This window comes from Symphalangus syndactylus, chromosome 20 (assembly GCF_028878055.3).
Source record: "Symphalangus syndactylus isolate Jambi chromosome 20, NHGRI_mSymSyn1-v2.1_pri, whole genome shotgun sequence".
Taxonomy (NCBI): domain Eukaryota; kingdom Metazoa; phylum Chordata; class Mammalia; order Primates; family Hylobatidae; genus Symphalangus; species Symphalangus syndactylus.
Window position 1 is genome coordinate 45,472,955 of NC_072442.2, and position 24,356 is coordinate 45,497,310.

The 24,356-nt window shown below is 59.3% G+C and overlaps 1 protein-coding gene across 5 annotated transcripts; it reads left to right on the forward strand.

Annotated features, from left to right (window-relative positions):
* Positions 1-292: 292 nt before the first annotated feature.
* ADAM11 (ADAM metallopeptidase domain 11) lies at positions 293-23,120 on the forward strand. 5 transcript variants are annotated; one of them, XM_063629160.1, is made up of 27 exons: positions 293-541; positions 1,002-1,177; positions 10,974-11,050; positions 11,238-11,304; positions 12,866-12,951; positions 13,037-13,112; positions 13,548-13,614; positions 13,679-13,746; positions 14,137-14,211; positions 14,294-14,365; positions 14,541-14,707; positions 15,559-15,643; positions 15,758-15,848; positions 15,964-16,015; positions 16,477-16,576; positions 16,659-16,730; positions 16,849-16,941; positions 17,389-17,469; positions 18,009-18,059; positions 18,163-18,226; positions 18,451-18,550; positions 18,767-18,886; positions 18,980-19,148; positions 19,237-19,351; positions 19,437-19,527; positions 20,496-20,513; positions 21,013-23,120. In XM_063629160.1, the coding sequence occupies exons 1-27, from the start codon at positions 481-483 to the stop codon at positions 21,026-21,028; spliced, it is 2,310 nt and encodes a 769-aa protein (XP_063485230.1). In that variant the 5' UTR covers positions 293-480; the 3' UTR covers positions 21,029-23,120. The 5 variants fall into 5 exon arrangements, with proteins under 5 accessions (XP_063485230.1, XP_055111880.1, XP_063485231.1 ...); XM_055255905.2 differs by having other exon boundaries at positions 20,496-23,120; XM_063629161.1 differs by lacking the exon at positions 20,496-20,513.
* Positions 23,121-24,356: the final 1,236 nt, after the last annotated feature.

The window sequence follows — 24,356 nt, forward strand, 5'->3', positions numbered from 1 at the left end:
GGGGTCCCCCGTCCCCTGCCTCCCTCCCCTACAAATCCTCGGAGATGCTCAGGCAGAGGTGGCCCAGGAGGGGCCGCGGGATGAGGACACGGAGCGCCACCGCCCCGCACCTGCCGAGGAGCCCCCGAGGTGCGGGGAGGGACTCCGGGGCGACGCCTCTTTTGTCCTGCCGCGGCGGCGGCCCGGGCCCTGCGGGGCTGGGAGGGCCGGGGGGCGGCGGGAGAGCGGAGGGCGGGCCCTGGGCTCACGTGCTCGCCGCTCCGCTCTTAACCCGGCCCTGCCGCCCCGCCGGGATGGCCGCGGCCGGAGCGCACTGAGCCCCGGCGCCGTCCCCGCCGTCCCCACCGCTCTGCGACCCCCGCCCGGCCCCGCGCCCCCGCCCCGGATCCGCAGCCGGCGCTTCCCCACCCCCGGCCCTGCTCCCGCCCTCCCCGCGCCGCTCGCAGCCGCAGCCCCCGGACCGAGAGGAATGAGCGAGCCATGAGGCTGCTGCGGCGCTGGGCGTTCGCGGCTCTGCTGCTGCCGCTGCTCCCCCCGCCCGGTGAGTGACCCCCGCCCGGCCCGGCGCCCCCTCCCTGCCCCCGCCCGGGGATGTGCGGCACTTGCTGCTGCAGCCACATTTTCCTGCGGTGCTCGGGGTGACAGCCGGTCCGGAGCGCGGGAGGGTAGGGGAGCGGGAGAGGAGGGAAGGTGCGTCCACCCACCTGTCCCCAGCTGGCCGGGCCCACCGCGTCCCTGCCCCTGCCGCCGACCATCCAGCTCTGCAGGTCTCTGCGGGTTTGGGCGGTTGGGGGGGCAGTCGTGACGGTTGGGCGGGAGTGAAGCTCCTGGCCCCCTCCCCGCGGGCTCTTGCCTCTGCAGGGCAGCCAGATCCTCCCACCCGGATCGCCCTAGGGCTCCAGGGGCCACACCAGAGTGGGGGATGCGGCATGCTCACCCCATTCCCAAGTCTTCTGCCCCAGGGTGGGCAGCTGCCTGCAGCCATGGCCTTGTTTCCCCAGGTCTTGGGACCCAAGGTCCTGCTGGAGCTCTGCGATGGGGGGGCTTACCCCAGCTGGGGGGCCCAGGAGCCCCTGAGGTCACGGAACCCAGCCGTCTGGTCAGGGAGAGCTCCGGGGGAGAGGTCCGAAAGCAGCAGCTGGACACCAGGGTCCGCCAGGAGCCACCAGGGGGCCCGGTGAGTGGGGCTGGTTGTTGAGGCCAGGGACTGAAGCAGGCCTCAGAGCCCCAGGGAGCCCACGGGGTAGCCAGGGCTGGAGCCCCGCTCAGCAGCTGCCCCGCAGGGTCCGCTTCCATACAGTGGGCTATCAGGTGGGTGCTGGAGCCCACTGGTGGGGAGCACCAGGCCTGCCCAGCCCCAGGGCCCCCTCCCATTATTGCAGGGTCCCCTGTCCTCAGTGTTCAGGGACCCCTAATGCCTAGGTCTCAGGTCTGCTTTGAGTCAGCCTTCCAACGGCCCCCTGCTCTGCTCTGGCCAAAGCTAGTTCTGTTCAAAACAGGGCTTGGATGGGGCAAGTTGGGGGCAGGGAGAGGCAGCCCAGATTCCAGTCAGAGATTAGGGCTCTCAGGTTCTCACCACAGCCACCTCAGCGGGATTTCTTGGAACAGCTTAGTGCTTGCTCCTGCCTCAGTTTCCACACAGTGCCCAGATAGGCTTGTTGTTCTCCTTCCTGTCCTGGCTGAAGGTGGGGCCTTGGAAAATAACTCGAGGCCCCAGGCCAGCTCTACCTGCCTGCCCACTGTCCCTTTCAGCTGCCAGGCCCCTCCTGCTTCCCAGAGGAAGGTTAGGCATGAAGGAGATTAATTGCAATTAATAATTAATTAATATCATGTGAATAATAATCACCCAGATGGAATATTCATTCAGCACGCCCCAGTGCTCCAAGAGCTGGAGCTGAAAGTGAGCCAGGCCAACAGGGCAGCAGAGGGCAGGTTGGCCGGCAAAGGCCCAGCACAAACAGGAGGTGTAGGGGAGAGACCCAGAGGAGGGGTACAACTGAGGCCTGGGAAGTTTTGGCAGCGGGGAGTGGTGGGAGGTAAATTGGGCTGGGCAGAGGGAGGAAGGAGGGAAACGGAGGCTAACATTACAGACATCTGTCAGACTGGCATCTGGCCCTGCCTAATGTACTTGGTTAAAAGCCCTTAAGGGAGGGGAGCAGAGGGGGATGCGGGGTGGTGCAGGGGTGGAGAATACTGATGAAATGGATGGAGCAGGAAGGGAGCATGCATAATAGATGGACCATCACTGAGGGCCGTGCAGAGGGGCAGGGGGAGGGGGCTAATGGTCCAAGGCCCGCGGGCACTGGGGGTGGAGTGGGGGGTGGAAGCTGCCTTCAGCAACTGCCCAGGCTCCCTGGGAGGTGTGCGGTCCCAGGGCCGGGGATGGGGTGTCCTGGCCGCTGAGTCTGGCTGTCTTGCCTGGTGTCACTCCCTACCTGTGAACTGTGCACCCCGTGGTTACGCTGTGGGAGAACTGATGGTCCGCCCGACTGCTGGGACTCTGGCTTATGCTTTAAGGCATGTGCAGATTGAGTCAGGGAGGGATGTCACCGCAGGGAAAGGGGACAGAGTTGAGGAAAAGCCTGGAGTCAGGTAGGGATGAAAAGTCAGGTATTCCAACTGGGCAGGTCGCTCCTTCAGCCTGACCCTTTCGGCGCAGAGACAGAGGCGGCAAAGGGTAGGAGGTTCTGGGCTGTGGTGGTGTCTGCTGCTGCGTGGGAAGGTCATGATGGGTGCAGTTGAACTGCTTGGGTTGGGGGTCTCTGTGTTGTTCTGCAGGTGAGTGAGTGCATGTGAGGTGTATATGTGATCCACCGATTCCAGATACTTCTGAGGGGTGGCTGAGGGCCTGGGGGGAGGAAATGGAGTTCCATGGATCTGCTGGGCAGTGATTATCTCCAATTTTGGGGTCTCTCTGGGACTGAGACTTCCTAGAGCCCTCGTGGCAACCTCCTCAAGGGACTTGATTCAGGCCCTCTCTTATCTGTGCCTCAATTTCCCCTGAGGTACCAAAGCTGTGGACTTCTATGGGCCACTCTGTCAAGCTTTGTATGCACTCTACATCACTTATTTCTCACAACTCTTTAAGGCTTATAACTTTTGTGTGTGTGTGTGTGTGTGTGTGTGTGTATGTGTGTGTGTGATGGAGTTTCGCTCTTGTTGCCCAGGCTGGAGTACAATGGCGTGATCTCTGCTCACCCCAACCTCTACCTCCCAGGTTCAAGCAATTCTACTGCCTCAGCCACCTGAGTAGCTGGGATTACAGGCGTGCGCCACCATGCCTGGCTAATTTTTTGTATTTTTAGTAGAGATGGGGTTTCTCCACGTTGGTCAGGCTGGTCTCAAACTTCCGACCTCAGGTGATCTGCCCACCTCGGCCTCCCAAAATGCTGGGATTACAGGCGTGAGCCACCGTGCCCGGCAGCTTATAACTTTTGTCAGCCCCATTTTGCAGATGAGCAAACTGAGGCTCAGAGGGATGAAGTAAATTGCCCAAAGTCAATTAGATCTTAAGCAGTGGAACTGGGAGTTTTCTCCACACCAGGGCACTTCCCAGTTCTGCCTCCAGGGCTCTCTGGATTTGGGTCCAGGAGGCAGTCTCCCAACTCCGCCCAGAGCAAGGAGACAAAAAGACACATCCAGAATATTTTCCCCAATGGCAAGGAGATATGGCAAACCCTCAATCTCCCACCTGGCATTTCTCCCTGGGGTTAGAGTGCTTTTGGCGTCAGAGCCACGGGGTCTGATGGTGGATCCAGTGTGGACTTGAGCCCGTGTGTGTCCTAGCCACAAGTACCCCAGCCGGGCACTGCTTGGTTTTTGCCTTAACTTACTGCCCTGGTTTGGAACTTCAAGCCTAGCCGGTGTGGAGCCAGCAGCAAGATCTCTGGTCATGTGTCGAGTCCAGGGGCACATGCTGGCTGGCAGGGCCTGGGGCGCTGAGCTGCTGTGGCTTTGGGCAGGTCGTTTGACTTTTCTGAGCCCCAGTTTCCTGTTCCCTAAAATCAGGATGGTAACATATCTCAGTCTCACATACTACCAGGAGGTGGTGATGGGAAAGAGCTTTACGTGCTGAGGATTCCTGGCTTGAGAGGGGCAAGGGTGCAGGTGCGACTGGGACAGGGGAAGAGATACAGCGGCCGAGAAGGAATTAGAAGCTGGAGAAGTTAGACTGGGTGCATTGGCTCACAGTGGCCAAGGTCAGGGTATTGCTTGAGACCAGGAGTTTGAGACTAGCCTGGGCAACATAGTGAGACTCCCGTCTCTACCAAAAAAAAAATTACCCAAGCATGGTGGTGCGCACCTGTAGTCCCAACTACTCGGGAGGCTGAGGCTGCAGGATCGCTTGAGTCCAAGAGTTCAAGGCTGCAGTGAGCTATGGTTGCACCACTGCACTCCAACCTGGGCTACAGAGTGAGATCCTGTCTCACACAATACAACAACAACAAAAGAACAAGGTAGAGAAATTACAATTATTTACTAGGCCTTTTTGGGGCAGGCACTCCTTTACGTGGAATTATTTAATCTTCATCACAGCTCCCAGAGGTGGGGCTGTTATTCCCATCTCGCAGATGGAGGAACAGGCACAGAGAGGCAACGTAACTGCCCCAAGTGACACAGCACTTGAGCACAGAGTCAAGACTGATCCCCAAAGCAGGGCTCTCACCCAGCACGCTGCCACCTCTTGCTCAGGGCTGAAGGGAAAAGAGACACAGACGCACCCTTGCCCTCTCTCTGCCACTGCACTCAACCCCCTCACTTCTGTCCAGCCTGGAAGCAGGCTAGGCCTGAGGCCCAGAGAAGTGGGGGAGCTTCTGGGAGTGCAGAAACCTGTGGTCCCAGGGAGCCTGCAGCTGAGGGGTGGTGCAGGTCAGGCAAGACTACCGTGTACAGCTGGGCTGGTTGTTCACTGCACTAGGGTGACTGGGCAAGGGGTAAGTGAGCTGAATGCAATCTGTGGACTTATGGGGCCACATGCATTCTGACTTGCAGGGGGGCCCTGTTTTCTTTTTCTTTTTTTTTTTTTTTTAAGACAGAGTCTCGCTCTATCGCCCAGGCTGGAGTGCAGCAGCATGATCTCGGCTCACTGCAGCCTCTGCCTCCCGGGTTCAAGCGATTTTTGTGCCTCAGCCTCCTGAGTAGCTGGGATTACAGGCGTGCACCACCACTTCCAGCTAATTTTTGTATTTTTAGTAGAGACGGGGTTTCACCATACTGGCCAAACTGGTCTCGAACTCTTGATCTCAAGTGATCCACCCGCCTTGGCCTCCCAAACTGCTGGAATTACAGGTGTGAGCCACTTCACTCGGCCTTGGGACCCCTTTTTCTGATTCGCACCAAGCTGCTGTATGGGTTATGCCTGCCCCTGGGGAGACCCAGACTCCTTGGGAACAAGGAGAGGGCAGGACATGGGGAGGTGACTAAGGTCAGGGGTGAGGAGGTCGCAGACCTGGTACATAGAAGCTCATCTGAGCCAGCTAGGGGAGGGGTGCCTCCCTAGTCTCTGGGCTAAGCTCTTGTGAGAGCTGCCCAGGCCAGCATTTACTGGACGCGCCACCCCAGAAGCCCTCCACGGTGGGCGTGTGCTGCAACAGTGTTTGTGTTTTCTTCCTGCAGAAAGGTGGAGGGCAGTTGACTAAGGTTTGCCCCCAGCTCTTGAAGATGGGAGTCATGGGCATGGTGCCACAGGGGCACCAGGGTCTGTGCCTGGGGCCGTGGTACCCCACTAGAGCCAAGGCCACGCTACAGTCTGTGTGGCCGAAGTTGCGGCTCTCTCCTGGGTTGGGGCACACGGCTAGAAGCCAGGGCTAGGATTTGTGCTGGGCCCAGCTTGTTCCCAGGGGCGAGGTGGGGGCATGAACTGAGCCCTGCCATGCCAGAGAGTTCAGCAGGCTCAGTTTTGGTGTGAGAGGCTGCACGCTGTGGCTTTGAGGTGGCACAGCCTTAGTGCAGGTCCTGCTCCCCTGCTTCTGTGTGACCTGAGCCAGCCACTCAGCCCCCTGAACCCCACCTTCCTCATTCATAAAATGGGGATGCTCATAGTCTCCACCTCTCAGGCTGCTGTGAGGACTCGAGATGATGAATGTCAGGTGTCCAGCCCGAGATCTGGCAAAAGAGCCGATGATCAACATCTCTGAGTGTCCGGACAGGGTGCTGGGCCCTGGTGCTGGCATGAGGGCTGGGTGTCAGAAACAGGAGCCAGGATATTTAGGGGTTACTTGTCAGGCTCAGGGTGGGGTCCAGGGAAAAAACCACATGAGCAGGACTCTGACCTGTGGGCTTGGCCTCACCCAAGCAACCTCCTGGCTGCCTAGAGGAACCCAGCTGTCCAGAGTCTGTCCCCAGAGGGACTGATGACCCTGTAAGGAGGTGGCTCTGTTCTCAAAAATGTAGGTCAAATCCCATCATTGGAAATTTGTCTGGCTGTTCTCATTGTCTGGGAATCCCGATGCCCTCTTAATAAATGGAGCACCCAACACATTGCTGGGGGCGGGTGGGGGGAGCTGGCAGGTGGGTGGGTGGGTGGTTCCTCCCAGCTGGGACATACTCCCAGGTGGCGCTTCTGCCTCTCTGGCTCCTCCCCAGTCTGCAGCCATCCGGCCCACAAGGTGGTGGTATCTCCTTGTGGGAGGGGATTCCAGAAAGCTGTCCTCAGGTGAGACACCTGACAGGTAAATCACACCATCCACCCAGATCTGGAGCATAAGGCCACCATTCTGGCATGTCCCTGTCACAGTAGGTGATCCAAAGGAGTCGTTTATGCAGTTCCTCAAAGCCCTGTTTAGCTGGAACATTTACACTTCCTTCTTGTTATTATTATTATTGACCCTTATGATAACACATTTAAAAGGGCTTTTATTTAATCCTCACAGCAATCCTGGTTTTTCTTTTCTTTTTTTTTTTTTTTTTTTTTTTTTTTTGTAGAGACAGAGTTTTTTGCTGTGTTGCCCAGGCTGGAGTGCAGTGGCACGATCTTGGCTCACTGCAACCTCTGCCTCCCGGGTTTAAGCAATTCCCCTGCCTCAGCCTCTCAGGCACACGCCACCACACCCGGCTAATTTCTTTTTTGTTTGACTAGAGACAGGGTTTCACCATGTTACCCAGGCTGGTCTCGAACTCCGGAGCTCAGGCAATCTGCCTGCCCACCTTGGCCTCCCAAAGTGCTAGAATTACAGGCGTAAGCCACTGCTCCTGGCCCAACAATTCTGTTTTACCGAGGGGAAAACCGAGGCCGGGGGCATGAAGCAGCTTATCTCAGGCCTTGCGATGCCTTTCCATTCGACATGAGTGTTGAGCCCGTGGGCGGGGAAAAAAGTAGGCATAGCCCTTGCTCCAGGGAACTAAAGGTCACCCACCTGAAAAGCCAAATCAGTGATCAAAGAAGTGTATGTCTACTGTGTGCTTAAAGGCCCAGAGGTGGAGGGCGCCAAAGCCCTGCATGGGTTGGCAGGTGCAGGCTGTGCAGATGAGGGTGGGGAGGAGAGGGAGATTGGGGCAGGAGTTCGGGGTCAGCGTGTGAAGGGCCATGCCTGGAAGTGGTGGGGAGCAGTAGTCTCCCTTCTCGAATTTCCTGGAGCATTTGAGAATCCTAAGCCTCCTTAGTCTCCCCCTTCCTAAGACTCTGTGTCTGTAGGTCTGGGGCAGAGCCCAGGTACCTGTATTTGTGCTTCTGGGTCTTTGGCAGAATCTTGGCCTTTTTCTGTCTGCACCCCACATCTGGTACAGAGAGGACGAGGCACAGTCCCTCTGAAGCAGATGTCTAGGAGAGTGGGTGGGCCAGCCAGACAGGAGCCTCGGGTGGAAGGGGTGGTCACCCCTGCCAGGTGGTCACAGCTGCTGTGGCGACACGAACTCCAGCCCCAGGGTGAGATCCAGCCCCACACCTCCCCAGCCACCCAGCCATGACCCTGGACCAGTTACCTCCAGGTGTCTCCCTGAGCCTCATCCTGGCGTTTGTAAAATGAGGACCAGACAGCCTAGGCAGGTTGAGATCAAATGAGCTGGAGCATGTGACAGCCTGGGCAGCCGGGGGAGCAAGAGACAAGTGCAGGGCACAGGGTCAGCTGAGGGCTGGCATGACCTCAAGACCAAAGGCCCCTCCCCCCAGGGATGGAGGGACAAAGGGATGAGGTCAGAGGCAGGGCAGGGGCAGAAAGCAGGGCCAGGTAGGGAGCACAGTTTGGCTTTGATAGAGCATTGGCTTAGGCCGGACATGGAGGCTCAAGTCTGTAATCCCAGCATTTTGGGAGGCTGAGGTGGGAGGATGGCTTGAGCCCAGGAGTTCAAGATCAGCCTGGGCAACATAGTAAGATCCCATCTCTTAAAAAATTAATTAATTAATTTTAAAAAAGAACATTCGCTGGGCATGGTGGCTCACATTTGCAATCCCAGCACTTTGGGATGCCAAGGGTGGATCACAAGGTCAGGAGTTCAAGACAAGCCTGGCCAAGATGGTGAAACCCTGTCTCTACAAAAAAATTAGCCGGGTGTGGTGGTGGGCACCTATAATCCCAGCTACTCGGGAGGCTGAGGCAGAGAATTGCTTGAACCCAGGAGGCAGAGGTTGCAGTGAGCTGAGATCACACCACTGCACTACAGCCTGGGTGATAGAGCGAGACTCCATCTAAAAAAAAAAAAAAAAAAAGAACATTGGCCTAAAGCTGGGCGGTCTTGGGACTCTGTGCCAGCAGGAGTCCCCTCCCCACTCCCCAGGTGCCAGGGCCACAGAGATTCTGGGGACTGAGATAGGTTTGTCTGACCCATCTCTTTCCTCAAACCAGGGACAGGGTTGTGTCCCCACATGGGGCCAGGCCAGGCAAACACGCCTTGGTATGTGGTCTCTCTCTTTCTCCTACCACCTTTGGGGGCTCTCCCAGCCCCCTCCTGGGCCACCTCCAGCCAGGCCCAGCCCCCAGCCCCAGCTGCCCCGGCACTGCCCCAGGGGCTTATCTGGTCTGAGCCCTGTGTCCTGCTGGGCTCAGCTGCACCAGATGGGGAAAGGGTGAGAGCTCAGCAGGTGGCAGGAGGTGGTGGACAAGGAGGGTCCTAAGGTATCTGGCCTTGCTCCCCCATCAGCTGTGGCTTTCCCGAGTGGGGGCTGGCTTGGCCTCTGCAGAGAGGAAGCAGGCTCGATGGGGTGGCTCGAAGACCTCCTGAGTGAGGGAGATTCTGTTGGTGCCAGGGCAGACTCTGCTGGAATCTCCAGGTCCAGGATGGTACCACTACTTAGCCAACCTCCTGGCCTCGCATCTGGGCTCATCTGACCATTTTCAGTAGGAAAATCTGAGGCTCAGAGAGGTTGCTGGGTCATCCCTGGAGCTGCACGGAGAGAGAGCAGCATTGAGGCAAGGGGTCTGGCAGGGTGCTCCTCTAGGCAGCTGTGGAGGGGGCTGGCATAGGGGCTTGTTGGCGGGGGGCAGATAGAACAAGCAGGAACAGTCTCGGGCAGGGGAAGGCCAGGATGGTTCAGGCCATGGGCCGGGAAGAGGATGTGGTGACTCCTTGTCCTTGACTTTCTATTTTGGGCTGATCAATGCTCTAGGGCCTCAGGATGGAATTGGGAGCCTTGGTCAGCCTGGAATAGGGTGAGTCGGTGTCCTTGGGGCGCAGAGGTCTGCCCACCCAGGCCCTGGCTGTTGGCCCCCGCTTGCTTCTCTCCCAGGACCTCTCATGGACACTGGGCCCTCTTCCATTTTACTCCACCTTTGGGGTGAGACAGCCCTAGAAGCAGACTCCCTAGCTCCACCACTTTTTAGCTGTGTGACCTTGGGCAAGTTAGTCAATCCCACTGTGCCTATCCCCTGTCTTTCAGATGGGAATGGCAGTAATCTATCCCATAGGGTTGCTGCGAAGATCAAACAGGGCAATACTCTAAGTGTTTAGACCAGGGCCTGGCACACAAGAAGTGCTCGGTAAAGATTAGCAGTGATGAGGTGGTTGAGGAAGAAGCCGACAAGGCACAGGCTATGGATTTCATGACCACAACCTTGGGGCTCTCTTCCTTCCTGCAACCTGCCATCCCCACCACAAAGGCCAGGCAGTGAACAAAAGCCTCCCATTTGCAGGGCAGAGTGGGTGACCCTCATGTTGGGGTCTGGAGTCAGTCTTCTGGAATGAACAAGGGGTGTGGAGAAGGCCCCAGCCCTGAGTCCTCTCAGCCCTTCCTGGGCCCCGGGGTTACTGTGATCCAGGCATCCTCAAGCGCCCAGGCCTGGGGGGCCGCCATCTTGCTTGGGCCTGGTGCGTTGCCGTGGCAACCTGGAGCCTCCAGCCCCACTGCACTCTGAAAAATTTATCAGGAAAACTTCCATGTTTAAAAATTAACCATAGGATTGAAATATTAAAGATGAACTGCTTTGGGCGAGGCAGAGGGCAATGGATTTGGGGGTAGAGGAGCCAAGTCCTTCCTCCCAACATGATGGCACCTGCCCATCGCCCAGTTTCCGGGGGCCCAGCCATCCATTCCCACCCACTTGCCCCTGTCCGAGGCCTCCTATGTAGATGGAGGCTGGGGCCAGTGTAGGGGGACAGGCAGCAAGGGTCCTGCCTCCCATTTCCTGTTTGTCCCTTTCCCATGATACTCTTGGGGCCCTCCTGTTACTCTGCCTGATGGTGGGGTGCCCCTCACCGGCCAGGAGGGCATAATGAGGCAGAGGGCTGGCCGGGCTGCCCCTTTCCATCCTGGCTGCACCTGCAGCCCAGCCCCAGAGAGGATGCGCAGGTGCCCGGGCCCAGAGGGCAGAAAGGGGGCTGTGCCCAGGGCTGAGCACTCCTGCCTCTGCCCACTAGTAAAGGAGTGGGGTCATGGAGGAAGAGAAGCTTGGGCAAAGCATCTTGCCCCCAAATCAATGGTCCCCTCAGTTGCCAGGGCTGGCCGCCCCCTCCCCAGGGCTACTGTTGGTCCCGGGGTCCCCCCGACTCCCACCTTCAGGCCTCCCTGGGTTGACTCCCCCTCTGCCCTCCCCCCACGCCAGCCTGTCCATCTGGCCCAGGTGAGTTTCGTCATCCCAGCCTTCAACTCAAACCTCACCCTGGACCTGGAGCTGAACCAGTGAGTGTGGCCTTGAGCCCAGGAGGAAGGGCAGTGGTGGGGCAGGGGAGGCATGGCTGGGGCCTGGCTGCTGGGGGTCTGGGGGTTGGGCCCAGGCAGAGGGGACCTGGATCCTGGCCTGAGGCAGGCCTCAAGCCCGACCTCACCTCGCCTGTGACCTCCCTTCCTGCTGCCCCCTCTGTCTCAGCCACCTCCTCTCCTCGCAATACGTGGAGCGCCACTTCAGCCGGGAGGGAACAACCCAGCACAGCACGGTGAGTGCCTCTGCAGGGGACCAGGGCCAGGGGTGGAAGGAAGGTGCTGTTTCTGTGGTTCTGTGGTCACAAGTTTAGGGACAGGTGGCTGCTGGAGATGGGGTCCTGGGCCTGGCCCCTCAGCACCTTCCCTCTCTCCCCACCCGGGAGGCTCTGAGGGTGGACAGTGGGCAACTTGAGTGCATGGGGCCCTGAGCTCCCCTCACTTGGCCCCAGAGCTCTGACTCCCAGCCAGCCCACCTGCCTTGCATGGGGCCTACAGGGACACTCATTGTTCCGAGCAGGCTGCCAGGAATCCCCCTCTCCAGACTCTTCTGAGAGGGGCAGCTGAGGAAAGGCCCTTCTTACTCAGTATCAAGGCCCCGAAAATCCCAGCTGCCTGGGACACCAGAGTCCCAGCCCTGAAGGCTCTAGAGCCTGAAAATGAATGAGAGTCTATAAATAGCCTGTCTAACCCCCCATCACCCCCCCACCGCCTGTTCAGTAACTGGAGCACAAGTAATTCTGCAGGAGGCAGAGCTGGAGGCGGAGGGTGCCACTGGTCCCCCCCGGCCCCAACCCACGAGTCTGGCCAGGAGGATACATGCTGCCCATCACTCCTCAGCCAACCACAGGCCCAGGGACATCCTGGGAGGCAGTGCATGAGGTTGTGTGTGATGTTAGGGGCGAGTACATGATTAAATGAGGTAATATATGGTTAGTGCCAGAGCAGTGCTGGGTACATGGTAGGCGCTAAATAAACATTGCCTGTTATTCTCAAAGGATTCCCTTCCCCAGCCCCAGCAAATGGCTAAGAACCCTTGCTGTAGGCCGGGCTCCTATAATCCCGTCACTGGGAGGCCGAGGTGGGCAGATCACCTGAGGTCAGGAGTTCGAGACCAGCCTGGCCAACATGGTGAAACACCATCTCTACTAAAAATACAAAATTAACCAGGCATGGTGGTGCATGCCTGTAATCCCAGCTACTCGGGAGGCTGAGGCTGGAGAATTGTTTGAACGCAGAAGGCGGAGGTTGCAGTGAGCTGAGATCATGCCATTGCTCTCCAGCCTGGGCAACAAGAGCGAAGATCCGTCTCGAAAAATAAATAAATAAATACATACATACATACAAAAATTAGCTATGTGTGGTGGCACATGCCTGTAATCCCAGCTACTCGGGAGGCTGAGGCTGAGGCATGAGAATGGCTTGAACCCAGGAGGCAGAGGGTGCAGTGAGCCAAGATCACGCCACTGCACTCCAGCTTGAGTGACAGCGAGACCCTGTCTCAAAAACAACAACAACAACAACAAAAACCATTGCTACAGTCCAGCTTCCTCATTTTATAGATGAGGTGAAGGAGGCCCAGAGGTTCCTAACTCCAGAGGGCTAGGAACTTGCCCAGGGTGGCACAGCAAATTAGGAGCACCAACCATCTAGAAACAGGCTCCAGAGCCCCAGACATACCTGGGGATTGTGGCCACCTGCAGACAGGGCAGCTTCAGTGGTCCCTAAAAAGCCTTGAGGCCCGTTGGCTACCTCCGGCCTCATGCCAGCGTTCTGCTCACTGTTCTGCTCCTTCAGGGGGCTGGAGACCACTGCTACTACCAGGGGAAGCTCCGGGGGAACCCGCACTCCTTTGCTGCCCTCTCCACATGCCAGGGGCTGCAGTGAGTATGGGGAGGGTCCGGGCAGCTGGAGAAGCCTCTGGCCCAGCCCTGGGGATGGAGGGGAGCTGCGCCTCTCTCTCCACAGTGGGGTCTTCTCTGATGGGAACTTGACTTACATCGTGGAGCCCCAAGAGGTGGCTGGACCTTGGGGAGCCCCTCAGGTAAGGCCCGCACAACCCCTCACCGTCCTCTCTGATGGACCTGCCAAGCTTGTCCCAACAGCTGTTGCTGCCACCTCTTCCTCCTGCTCCTCCCTCAGTAACCCCAGCCTCACTGCCCTCTTCAGTGACCCCAGCTCTGGTTCCCTCCCTCCCTCCTGTGCCCCAGCTCCCCCTGTGCCCCCAGCTCCAATGTCCCCTCTGTCCCATAAGTGACCTCCCATTGGGCTCCAATGTCCTTTGCCCCTGTCTTTCAGGGTGCCCCCAGGTCTTGACCCTGGAATCTGAGCATCTGGGAGATCAGATCTGACATGGGAGCTGTGGCCAGTTCTGGGTCACCCCAGGGTGGGGTGGAGGCGAGGGCTGGATCTGGCCCCCCCAAGTGGGCCTGGAGCAGACCCAGTTGGCACCCCAAGAACTAATGTCCCCTCATTGCAGGGACCCCTTCCCCACCTCATTTACCGGACCCCTCTCCTCCCAGATCCCCTTGGATGCAGGGAACCAGGTAAGGGAGGGAAGGGGGGTGGGGAGGGGCCGGCTGTGCCCCCCTCACCTGCCCCTCCCCACAGGCTGCCTGTTTGCTGTACCTGCCCAGTCGGCTCCTCCAAACCGGCCGAGGCTGAGAAGGAAAAGGCAGGTACGGGGGCCCGCACAGACCTCGGGCTGCAGAGACCTCGGGCTGCAGAGAGACCTCAGGCCGTGGCCCAGAGCAGGAGGGCACCCTCGTCTATGGCTGGGGCGAAGGAGGGCTCAGATGGATGTGGCTGGGGGCCAGGGACCGTGTCTGGGAGAAGCCCCCACCCCTTCCCTAATGCTGGCATCTACAGAGGCCCCATCCTGGGCAAACCGAGGCTGCCTGCCCTCATTCCAAAGCTGAGGAGGGACAGGACCCTCTGCCAGTGGGGAGCTGGCACTGTCCCTGGCTGGAGTCCAGACCCCCCCATCCCCACCAAGTCTGTTCCTGACTTGGCCATGAGATCAGTCAGACATGGAAGGGACTGATTCCAAGTGCCCACCCACCCCCCAGGTCCGCCGGGGCCACCCTACAGTGCACAGTGAAACCAAGTATGTGGAGCTAATTGTGATCAATGACCACCAGCTGGTGAGTGCCAGGGCAGGGACGGGGGGTGACACTGGGAGGCCCCCGAAGAGGCTCGCCCTCCTCCCATTCTTCTCTCTCCCAGTTCGAGCAGATGCGACAGTCGGTGGTCCTCACCAGCAACTTTGCCAAGTCCGTGGTGAACCTGGCCGATGTGGTAAGCAGCTCTCCCTCCCTCCCTTCCCTCCTCCTCATGCCCCCCACCCCATCATACACATTAGGGGGCACTGTCAGCCCCTGGCTCCCACTTCCTGGAGAGAACAGACAGGCCCTCCTCCAGCCCTGGCCCCAACACCCACTCCCACCCTCCAGGCCCCTCATCTTCTCCCCAGATATACAAGGAGCAGCTCAACACTCGCATCGTCCTGGTTGCCATGGAAACATGGGCAGATGGGGACAAGATCCAGGTGCAGGATGACCTCCTGGAGACCCTGGCCCGGCTCATGGTCTACCGACGGGAGGGTCTGCCTGAGCCCAGTGATGCCACCCACCTCTTCTCGTGAGTCCCCCACCCCGCACCTCCTGCCAGCCTCTGCTAGTTGCTACAGTGCTTAGGGTTACTTAACACCTGCCCTGTGCCGGGTGCTCCTCTCAGAGTCTGGGGACTGGGCTCACCTTGCACCTGCCACCTCCCCCCAGCCACATGCGACAGCTGGGCATCATCCCCTGAATCTGAGGTTGATGCCCTTGTGGTCCTCTTCTGCCTCTCACCTCCCTTTAGTTCTGTCTTTCCCCTTTCAAACTGTCCCAGCATCCCTTCCTCAGGGACCCAGTGCTCTGGTAGGGAAAAAAATCTAATAAAAGGGCCTTGCAACTAGAGATGGTCTACTTGGAGCCTCTCCTTTGCCTTATGGGCAAAAGAACCCAAGGAGGGGCCAGGCGCAGTGGCTCATGCCTGTAATCTCAGCACTTTGGGAGGCCAAGGCGGGTGGATCATTTCAGGTTACGAGTTTAAGACCAGCCTGGCCAACATGGTGAAACCCCATCTCAAAATACAAAAATTAGCCAGGCGTGGTGGCGTGTACCTGTAGTCCCAGCTACTCGGGAGGCTGAGGCAGGAGAATCATTTGGACCCAGGAGGTGGAGATTGCAGTGAGCTGAGATGGTGCCACTGCAGTCCAACCTGGACCACAAGAGTGAAACTCTGTCTCAAAAGAAAAAAGAAAAAGAAAAAAAAGAACCCAAGGAGAGGGGGAAGGGTCTTGCCTGGGGTCACCAAGGCTGATGTAAAGGGCCAGGCTCACCTCCCGAGGAAGGACTCTAGTGTGAGGGGCTCCCCAAGGCCCCACTACCACCCAGGGAGCCACAGGGGAGGGCAGGAGGCCATCCTGATAGCGCACTCCCTTCCAGGGGCAGGACCTTCCAGAGCACCAGCAGCGGGGCAGCCTACGTGGGGGGCATCTGCTCCCTGTCCCGGGGCGGGGGTGTGAACGAGGTGAGCAGTGAGGGGACATGGCTGGGGTGGCGGCTAAGGGAAAGGGGCTTCAGGGGCACGACGTGCCTGTTGGAAGATGTAGAGACATCTGTGCCCCATCTTCCCCACCCCCAGTACGGCAACATGGGGGCGATGGCCGTGACCCTTGCCCAGACGCTGGGACAGAACCTGGGCATGATGTGGAACAAACACCGGAGCTCGGCAGGTATCCGCCCCCGGAGGCCCCCGTGTGGCCCACTCCCAGCAGCTCTGGCACGGGAGGGTGTCAGTGGGAGGGGTGGTCCTTGGCCTCCCTCATATCCGCCTGGCTCACCCCTCAGGGGACTGCAAGTGTCCAGACATCTGGCTGGGCTGCATCATGGAGGACACTGGGTGAGTTCTTGGGGACAAACCGGGGGAAGGTCTTGGGCGAGGGAAGTCTTAGAGCGAGCATTGTTTGGCAGTCTGGACCAGGGGCTCAAGAGGCCCAGCTCACAGAACCATTCAGGATCCCAAGAAGCCCAGTTTTCCGCAAACACTGCCCCGGGAGACCCAGATTTCCCTGCTGGGACACCAAAACCGGCCAGGCTGCAGTGCGCATCGTGGCCACTGGGCGCCGCCCAAGCCTCGCATGGAGACACCTTCCCTCCAGCGCGGCTGCGAGTCCCCAGGTTCAGCGCAGGGGACGGGAGCGACAGGGACAGGCGGGAGGATTCTGGTGCAATCCCGGGGCAGATCCTCCGCCTCCTCGCGATGGTGACCAAGTCCCCCAGTGTACCCCCTCCCTAGCCTTGAGAGGGGTGAGGGTAAGTTGGAGGGGAGCAGCCAGCAGCACCTCCCCTCGCCCTATCCAGGTTCTACCTGCCCCGCAAGTTCTCGCGCTGCAGCATCGACGAGTACAACCAGTTTCTGCAGGAGGGTGGTGGGAGCTGCCTCTTCAACAAGCCCCTCAAGGTACCAGCCCCGCGGCGGGGAGCATGGGAGTGGGCCCTGGGCGGGGTCCGGGCCAGACTCCCGACCTGTCCTCCCGGTCCAGCTCCTGGACCCCCCAGAGTGCGGGAACGGCTTCGTGGAGGCAGGGGAGGAGTGCGACTGCGGCTCGGTGCAGGTGAGCAGTGGTGCGGGCGCCAGGTGGGGAACCAGGATGCGGGGGTGGGCACGAGGGAGCGTCCGAGTGGGAGAATTAGGGCTCGCCCGCCTCCTTCCCCTTCTCCCGCGTCCCTCAGGAGTGCAGCCGCGCAGGTGGCAACTGCTGCAAGAAATGCACCCTGACTCACGACGCCATGTGCAGCGACGGGCTGTGCTGTCGCCGCTGCAAGGTAAGCAGGACCGGCCGGGAGGCAGGGCCAGGACGCAGGAGGAGCGATTGGAGGCCTTCAGATAAGGGGCGGGAGCTAGGGAGGGAATCGGAGCCTTCGGGGACGGAGGCCTCTGGGGCGGGGCTTGATGCGAAGACAGCGCCAATGGGGAGCAAGGGGAGGGGCTGAAGGATGTTGAAGGCGGGGCTACGAGGAGCGGGAAGGGAAGGCTACCCAGGATCAAGGAGCGGCAGGAACGTGGGCGAGTTTGGGGGCGGTGCTGAGTGCGCTGGGAGCGAGGTGGGGAGCGTCCAAGAGGTGGTGGGAGCAGGGAAATAACAGGCCCGAAACGGGGCCCTGGGGAGCTGGAGGGTCCGGGGATGTGGGGGCCCAGGGAGCGGGGGCCCTGGGGAGGGCAGGGCCGAGGTATCCATCCTGCCTGACCCGGGGAGCGCGTCTCTTCCCTAGTACGAGCCACGGGGTGTGTCCTGCCGAGAGGCCGTGAACGAGTGCGACATCGCGGAGACCTGCACCGGGGACTCTAGCCAGGTCCGCCCTGCCCCGCCGTCCTGTGGAGCCCTGGGCCAAGCAATCCCTACCCTTGTCGATTTGGTTTTCCCGGACGAGTGCTCAGCACTCCCCTCCTCTCCACAGCTGGCATCGACCTCCACTGACAAGACTCAGTTTTCTTATCTGAGAAACGGGTTCTTCATGCTCCTGGCCTTGTTCCTTCAATCATTAAACCAGAATGTATCGTCTGGCTGGTATTCCCAGCGCCTGGTCCGGTGCCTGGTGTAGGTTAGGGATCAGCGTAGATGATAATATTAGTTAACATCTATTACAGCCTAATTACATGCCGGGCATTTATCTCCCAGCCCTACGAGGGAGGGAGGCTGGAGCGGCTCTGGGGCTTGCAAATCCGTGTGGTCTGGGTCCAGAACCAGACAGATCGCTTGTCCTAGGCGTGGAAGAGCCCTGTGGCATGAGCCCCCAATGGGGGGCACTTGGCACCCCAGCATTCCTCCCTGGGGCAGCCCTCAGCTCCAGTCCTGGGGCTGCTCCGCTCAACCCCACCCCTCTCTCCACAGTGCCCGCCTAACCTGCACAAGCTGGACGGTTACTACTGTGACCATGAGCAGGTATGATGGCTGCCCCCCAAGCCTGGGAATCAGGGCAGTCTCTTGTCTCCACTCTGACTACTCAGCATCTCCATCCCTTGTCTCTTAATTCTTGGACTCTCAGGGCCGCTGCTACGGAGGTCGCTGCAAAACCAGGGACCGGCAGTGCCAGGTTCTTTGGGGCCATGGTGAGTCTGGCTAGGGCTGGGAGTGGGGACTCCGGAGGACCCAGAGCTGAGAGGCTGGGGAGAGTGGGTTCCAGCTGAACAGGCCCCCAAGTGTGTAGCTCCCCAGGATCTCAGGGACCCAGGCAGGCAGCCTGGGGATCAGGCCAGAGTGTGGGAGATGCAGGCCTGAGGTCTTGGGGTGGGTCCTGGGGTGCGTGGGGTCACTTGGCATCCTCTCCCCACAGCGGCTGCTGATCGCTTCTGCTACGAGAAGCTGAATGTGGAGGGGACGGAGCGTGGGAGCTGTGGGCGCAAGGGATCCGGCTGGGTCCAGTGCAGTAAGCAGTGAGTACTGAGGCTCCCAGAGGGCCTCTCAGCTCCAGGGCAGGTGTGACACTTTTCAGAGATGGGGTAGCAGGTTCTCCCAGGAGGAGCCTGTCAGTCCCAATGGGCGGGCACGTGGCAAATCAGGTGGCAGGGTGCAGGGTGAGGGCAGATTAGAGTTCAGTAGTTGAGTCTGAGGTCAAACTTGGGGCTCACAGTCTCTATGTGCCCCAACAGGGACGTGCTGTGTGGCTTCCTCCTCTGTGTCAACATCTCTGGAGCTCCTCGGCTAGGGGACCTCGTGGGAGACATCAGTAGTGTCACCTTCTACCACCAGGGCAAGGAGCTGGACTGCAGGTGCTGGCCAGGCCCAAGACTAGGGAGGGGAAGTTGCAGCTGTTCTGGGGGTTAGGAGACAGGGGGCTGAGGCTGGCTGTGTCGCTTCCCCAGGGGAGGCCATGTGCAGCTGGCTGATGGCTCTGACCTGAGCTACGTGGAGGATGGCACAGCCTGTGGGCCTAACATGCTGTGCCTGGACCATCGCTGCCTGCCAGCCTCTGCCTTCAACTTCAGCACCTGCCCCGGCAGTGGGGAGCGCCGGATTTGCTCCCACCACGGGGTGACTGCCTGGAGCCCGGGATGGTGGGAGAAGCTTACAAGAGGGGACAGGCCCCTGCTCACCTCTCCTGGCCCTGCCCTGCCTCTAGGTCTGCAGCAATGAAGGGAAGTGCATTTGTCAGCCAGACTGGACAGGCAAAGACTGCAGTATCCATAACCCCCTGCCCACGTCCCCACCCACGGGGGAGACGGAGAGATATAAAGGTGAGGCTGGAGCTGGCCGAGGGGGGTCTGTCTGTCCCGCTGTCTATGCCTGTCCTTGCCAACTAAGCCCTGCCATCCTCCCCAGGTCCCAGCGGCACCAACATCATCATCGGCTCCATCGCCGGGGCTGTCCTGGTTGCAGCCATCGTCCTGGGCGGCACGGGCTGGGGATTTAAGTAAGAGACACACACACCCTGTGCCCCCCGGCATCTTTGAGGGGGGATCAGAACCCCTGAGTGGTGGATCTGAGGGGCCCTCCCTGAAAACTCAACCAGAGCTCACACGTCATAGGTCCAAGTAGCCTGCAGGGCTTAACATTTAGAAACTAAGAGATTTTAGGCTAGATGAGGTGGCTCATGCCTGTAATCCCAGCACTTTAGGAGGCCAAGGCAGGCGGATCACCTGAGGTCAGGAATTCAAGACCAGTCTGGCCAACATGGGGAAACCCCGTCTCTATTAAAAATACAAAAATTAGCCAGCCATGGTGGTGCACACCTGTAATCCCAGCTACTTGTGAGGCTGAGGCAGAGTTGCTTGAACCCCGGAGGCAGAGGTTGCAGTGAGCTGAGATCGCGCCATTGCACTCCAGCCTGGGTAACAGAGCAAGACTGCGTCAAAAAAAAAAAAAAAAGAAAGAAAGAAAGAAAGAAAGAAAAGAAAAGAGAAAAGAAATCAGGAGATTTTACACTAGCAATTCGGATTCCCAGCTCTGGAAACATGAAAAGGTTGAGCCCCAGCGTGCCTCTAAGCATCCCCAAATAGCCACAGAGTGTAGCTGGGCAGGGGCTGCCCAAGCCAGGCATGTGTCCTCTGGTCCCCAGTCCCCACCCAGCCTATAATGCTTTGTGCGTGTCTACGTTTGGGGTCCTTGTGCTGGTCTAACCCCCTTAATGTGCAGAGGAGGAACCCACGGCCCAAGGTCACATGATTGAGTTAGTGGCAGAGTCAGAACTGGAACTGGGATGCATTTTTGTGGGCGCCCTGGGTAATTCTCCCTTGGCTGTTACATTAGTGTCCAGGCCCCGGGGACCCTGGCCCCGCTCTGGGGCAAGGGGTCGCATGGCAGCCAAAGTCCCCTCCCTGAGAGAAGCAAAAGGTCAGATGTCTCCTTTTCCTCTCCCCTTCCACCATCCTTCCCCTGCAGAAACATTCGCCGAGGAAGGTACGACCCGACCCAGCAGGGGCCAGTGTGATGCCGGCCACGTCATCCCTCCCGCTGTCCTTGTCTCCTCCATCTCATTCGTCACCCCGCGTTCTGTTGATGGGGAGCAGGGGCTGATTCCCCCACCCCTGCTGCCAGGCTGTCCCGGCAGGGGTGGGAGAGACTTGCTCAGGGAAGAAGGTCCCAGCTGCCCTCGCCCTCGCCCGCTCAGGCCACGTCCTTCTCGACTGCCCTGCTGTGGCCAGGCCCTCCCCTGCCACCAGGTGGAACTGGAGCTGCGCCCCTGGCAGTCCCCATCCCCGGGAGGGCCCTCCCTGTGCGTCCCATCTGTTTTGTCTTCCATGTCACCACTGTCTGACCTCCCGCAGATCCCTTCCCCGGCCAGCCTGTGATTTGCGGCCTGCCTCCTGGGCCCAGCACTGAGCTCCGGGGCCCTGCTGGGGGGCTCTCCCCGTGGCCCCTGCTCACATCCTCCCCTGATGCCCCCTCTCCGTTCCAGGTCCGGAGGGGCCTAAGTGCCACCCTCCTCCCTCCAAGCCTGGCACCCACCGTCTCGGCCCTGAACCACGAGGCTGCCCCCATCCAGCCACGGAGGGAGGCACCATGCAAATGTCTTCCAGGTCCAAACCCTTCAACTCCTGGCTCCGCAGGGGTTTGGGTGGGGGCTGTGGCCCTGCCCTTGGCACCACCAGGGTGGACCAGGCCTGGAGGACACTTCCTCCACAGTCCCCCGCCCACCTCCTGCGGCTCAGCCTTGCACACCCACTCCCCCGTGTGAATGTAGCTTCCACCTCATGGATTGCCACAGCTCAACTCAGGGGGGGGCCTGGAGGGATGCCCCCAGGCAGCCACCAGTGGACCTATCCTGGATGGCCCCTCCTTGCAACCAGGCAGCTGAGACCAGGGTCTTACCTCTCTGGGACCTAGGGGGACGGGGCTGACATCTACATTTTTAAAAACTGAATCTTAATCGATGAATGTAAACTCGGGGGTGCTGGGGCCAGGGCAGAATGTGGGGATGTTTTGACATTTACAGGAGGGCCCGGAGAAACTGAGGTGTGGCCATCCCCCAGACCCTCCCCCGGGATGACCACACCCGGAGTCCTGTCACTGAGCACAGGCGGGGCCTGGGCATCCCAGCTAGCCCCCGCTTGGCCCCGCTGAGCTTAGAGGAAGTATGAGTGCTGATTCAAACCAAAGCTGCCTGTGCCGTGCCCAAGGCCTAGGTTATGGGCACGGCAACCACATGTCCCAGATCGTCTACAATTCTAAAACAACTGTCCTGCTGTCCCTGTCAGGACACATGGATTTTGGGGGGGGGGGGGATCTAGAATATATAGTTCCTGTAATAAAATGGCACCTTCCCCCTTTCAAGAAGGGTGATTCTGGGGCTGACTCAGGGTTTAGGTGCCCCCTGGTATGGCCTAGATGTCCCCACCTGGGCCATCTTTCTGGGGAGGACTCTCCCAGGTAGGGAAGGCCAGAGGTGGCCCAGTGCCTGGAGGGTTAGGGTCTCTGCCTGGGATGTGAAAGAGGACGTAGGAAAGGGAGGTCTCATGGATGATCCTAGGCTGCTAGAAGTCCTTAAGGCCCCATCAAGTCTATTCCACTCCCTACCCCCATTCCAGGGCCGAGTAGTAAGTTTACAGATGTTTCCCCCATTACGTGCCCCCACTCATCCCTGCTGCAGCGAGCCTGAGAGCCAGGCAGAGCCAGGCACAGCTCCTCAGTCTTCTCACACAGTCCTGCCGGTGGCCCTCCCTCATGACCCTTGCTTGGGAGGGTGGAGCACTGGCTCCTTGACCCTAAAAGGTAGCTGGCAGGGGCAAGATGGGGGCCAGCTACCTAATGGATGAAAGCCACAAGTGAATACAGTTCTTGTCACCAGGGTTGCCCTGCCCTCACTCGGCAGGGAGTTCTGACACCCCAGGGCCCATGAGCTGCCTGCTTGAGCCCCTGTTTCTGGGGCACCTTCGAGGAGGCGTTGTGGAGGGAATCGCTCCCTGTTTATTCACACCACCCTCAGGGGCAAACAGGCCTGGGACCTGCTGACACCATTTTGGGTAGCTGGATGCACCCGACAGCAGTGGGGTCCGCACACTGAGCTCCAGCTGGCACTGCCCACTCAAGGGCTGAGTGGAGGGGCCCCTCCGGCCAGCTCTGCTCCACCAGCCCTGTAAGCTGATGCGAGGCGGGGGAAGGGCTGGGTGTTGCACTACTGCTGCGCTGCCTTAAGGCATCTGTCCTCTGGTGGTGCACCCGTGCACACAGGTACAGTGCATCTGGGCACAGCTTTTGGATCCACACCTCTGCACAAGTGTGAATACCTCTGCAAATATGGGCATATCTGTGTGTGCTCGTGTATATGGGGTGGGGAACATGAGACTTCCTGTGACCAGTCCACCCTGGCTCCCAGCTGTCTGTATCCTCCTGCCCTGCCCTGGCGAGTGCCTACCCTGGCAGAACCCAGGGAGGAGTGGAGGCTGCCTCTGCCTGGGCCTCCACACAGCATCCTGTACATACGCCACCTGGGCTGGGGGTGGGGAGGCAGGGCCAGGAGCGTGGATTAAAGATCACATCCTGGGGCTTCCAGGGAGCTCACACCAACCTTGCGTCTCTCTCCTGTCTGTGAATGGCCATGCTGTGACTTGTCCGCTCCTTGTCCCCTCTGGCTCGGGAGGGAGCATGACAACTGGGGTGCTGGAGGCAGGAAAGGAGCACCCAGGACCAGCTCCATTCATGGTGAGGAAACAGGGTGGAGGCCTGGCCCTCCCGCTTCCGCTTCCTCGCTTCCTCGGCTCTTCCAACAAAGACAGCTGTGCCCCTCCTCTGGCTCCAGCAAAGCAGGAGGCCAGGCGAATAGGAAAGCATTTTCCCAAAAGTCGGGAGACCCAACTTCCCTTTTATGGCTGAAGCCAAAGAAGCCTCTCCTCACCTCCCAAAAGATTCCAGAACCCTGGACAAAACCATTAGCCTGTCTGGTCCCAGGGCACCGTGTTCCTGGGCTGTTTTCCCACCCCTGTGCCCTTTGGCCGAGCCTGGGGCAGGAGGGGACTGAGCAAGGCCGGTGCTGGGAGTCCCTCCCCTGGCTGGGGCTGGGTCTGAGCCAGGAGCCTGTAATGATTGTTCCTGTCTTCCCCTGCAGAGTGCTTGGGCCTGGAGGTATTCACAGACTGGGGGGGGCGGGAGGAAGAACTGGGGGAGGATCCATCCATCGGGCTCTGGAAGTCCTGCTTGTTAAGGGAAAAGGGGAAAAGATAAAAGAAGCAGTTGGGGGCAGGCAAACAAATGAAAGGCTAGAAAAAATGGAGAAAGAAATAGCAGCATCAAGCGGGGGCCTGGGAAGAACTGGCAGCTAGAAGCTTTGGGATCATAGCCCCCCATTCCTGAACAGGTAGGGTTCCCAAGGCCACCTCGGATCACGTGCCGAGAAAGTAGGACCCAGGGCCACGTTCAGCTTAGATTCCTACTCTGGCATCTGGTCGCCGCAGGACACTGGGTAACATCTAACTCCAGTCTCTCATGCAGCAGAAGGTCAACTTCTTCCTATTCAGAGTGCAGGGGGAGAAAAGCAAGAATCATTCTCAAACCGATCAGTCATGAACTAAAGTCTAGCTGTGCCCTTGTCTTCCTTGCTCTAGGCTGAATAACACTATTTTTAACTTTCTTTTTGCTTCTGCCTCTCAACTCCTCCATGCCCATGCTTAACCCTTTCTCAGTTTCCAGTTCCCAGTCTATCCGGGTCTGATATGTGGTTCAGCTGACCCTCCAGGTAGGGAAAGGGTGGCTTCTGGCAGATGAATGGCAGGAAGGCAGAGAGGGCACAGGTGAGGCTCAGCCTTT

Excerpts from the sequence above, each read along its gene's own strand:
- ADAM11 (XM_055255905.2), top strand. The coding sequence starts at position 481 with ATGAGGCTGCTGCGGCGCTGGGCGTTCGCGGCTCTGCTGCTGCCGCTG. Across the intron at positions 13,747-14,136 it reads GGCTGAGAAGGAAAAGGCAG|GTCCGCCGGGGCCACCCTAC; the intron begins GTACGGGGGCCC and ends CCCACCCCCCAG. Across the intron at positions 17,470-18,008 it reads GCACCGGGGACTCTAGCCAG|TGCCCGCCTAACCTGCACAA; the intron begins GTCCGCCCTGCC and ends CTCTCTCCACAG.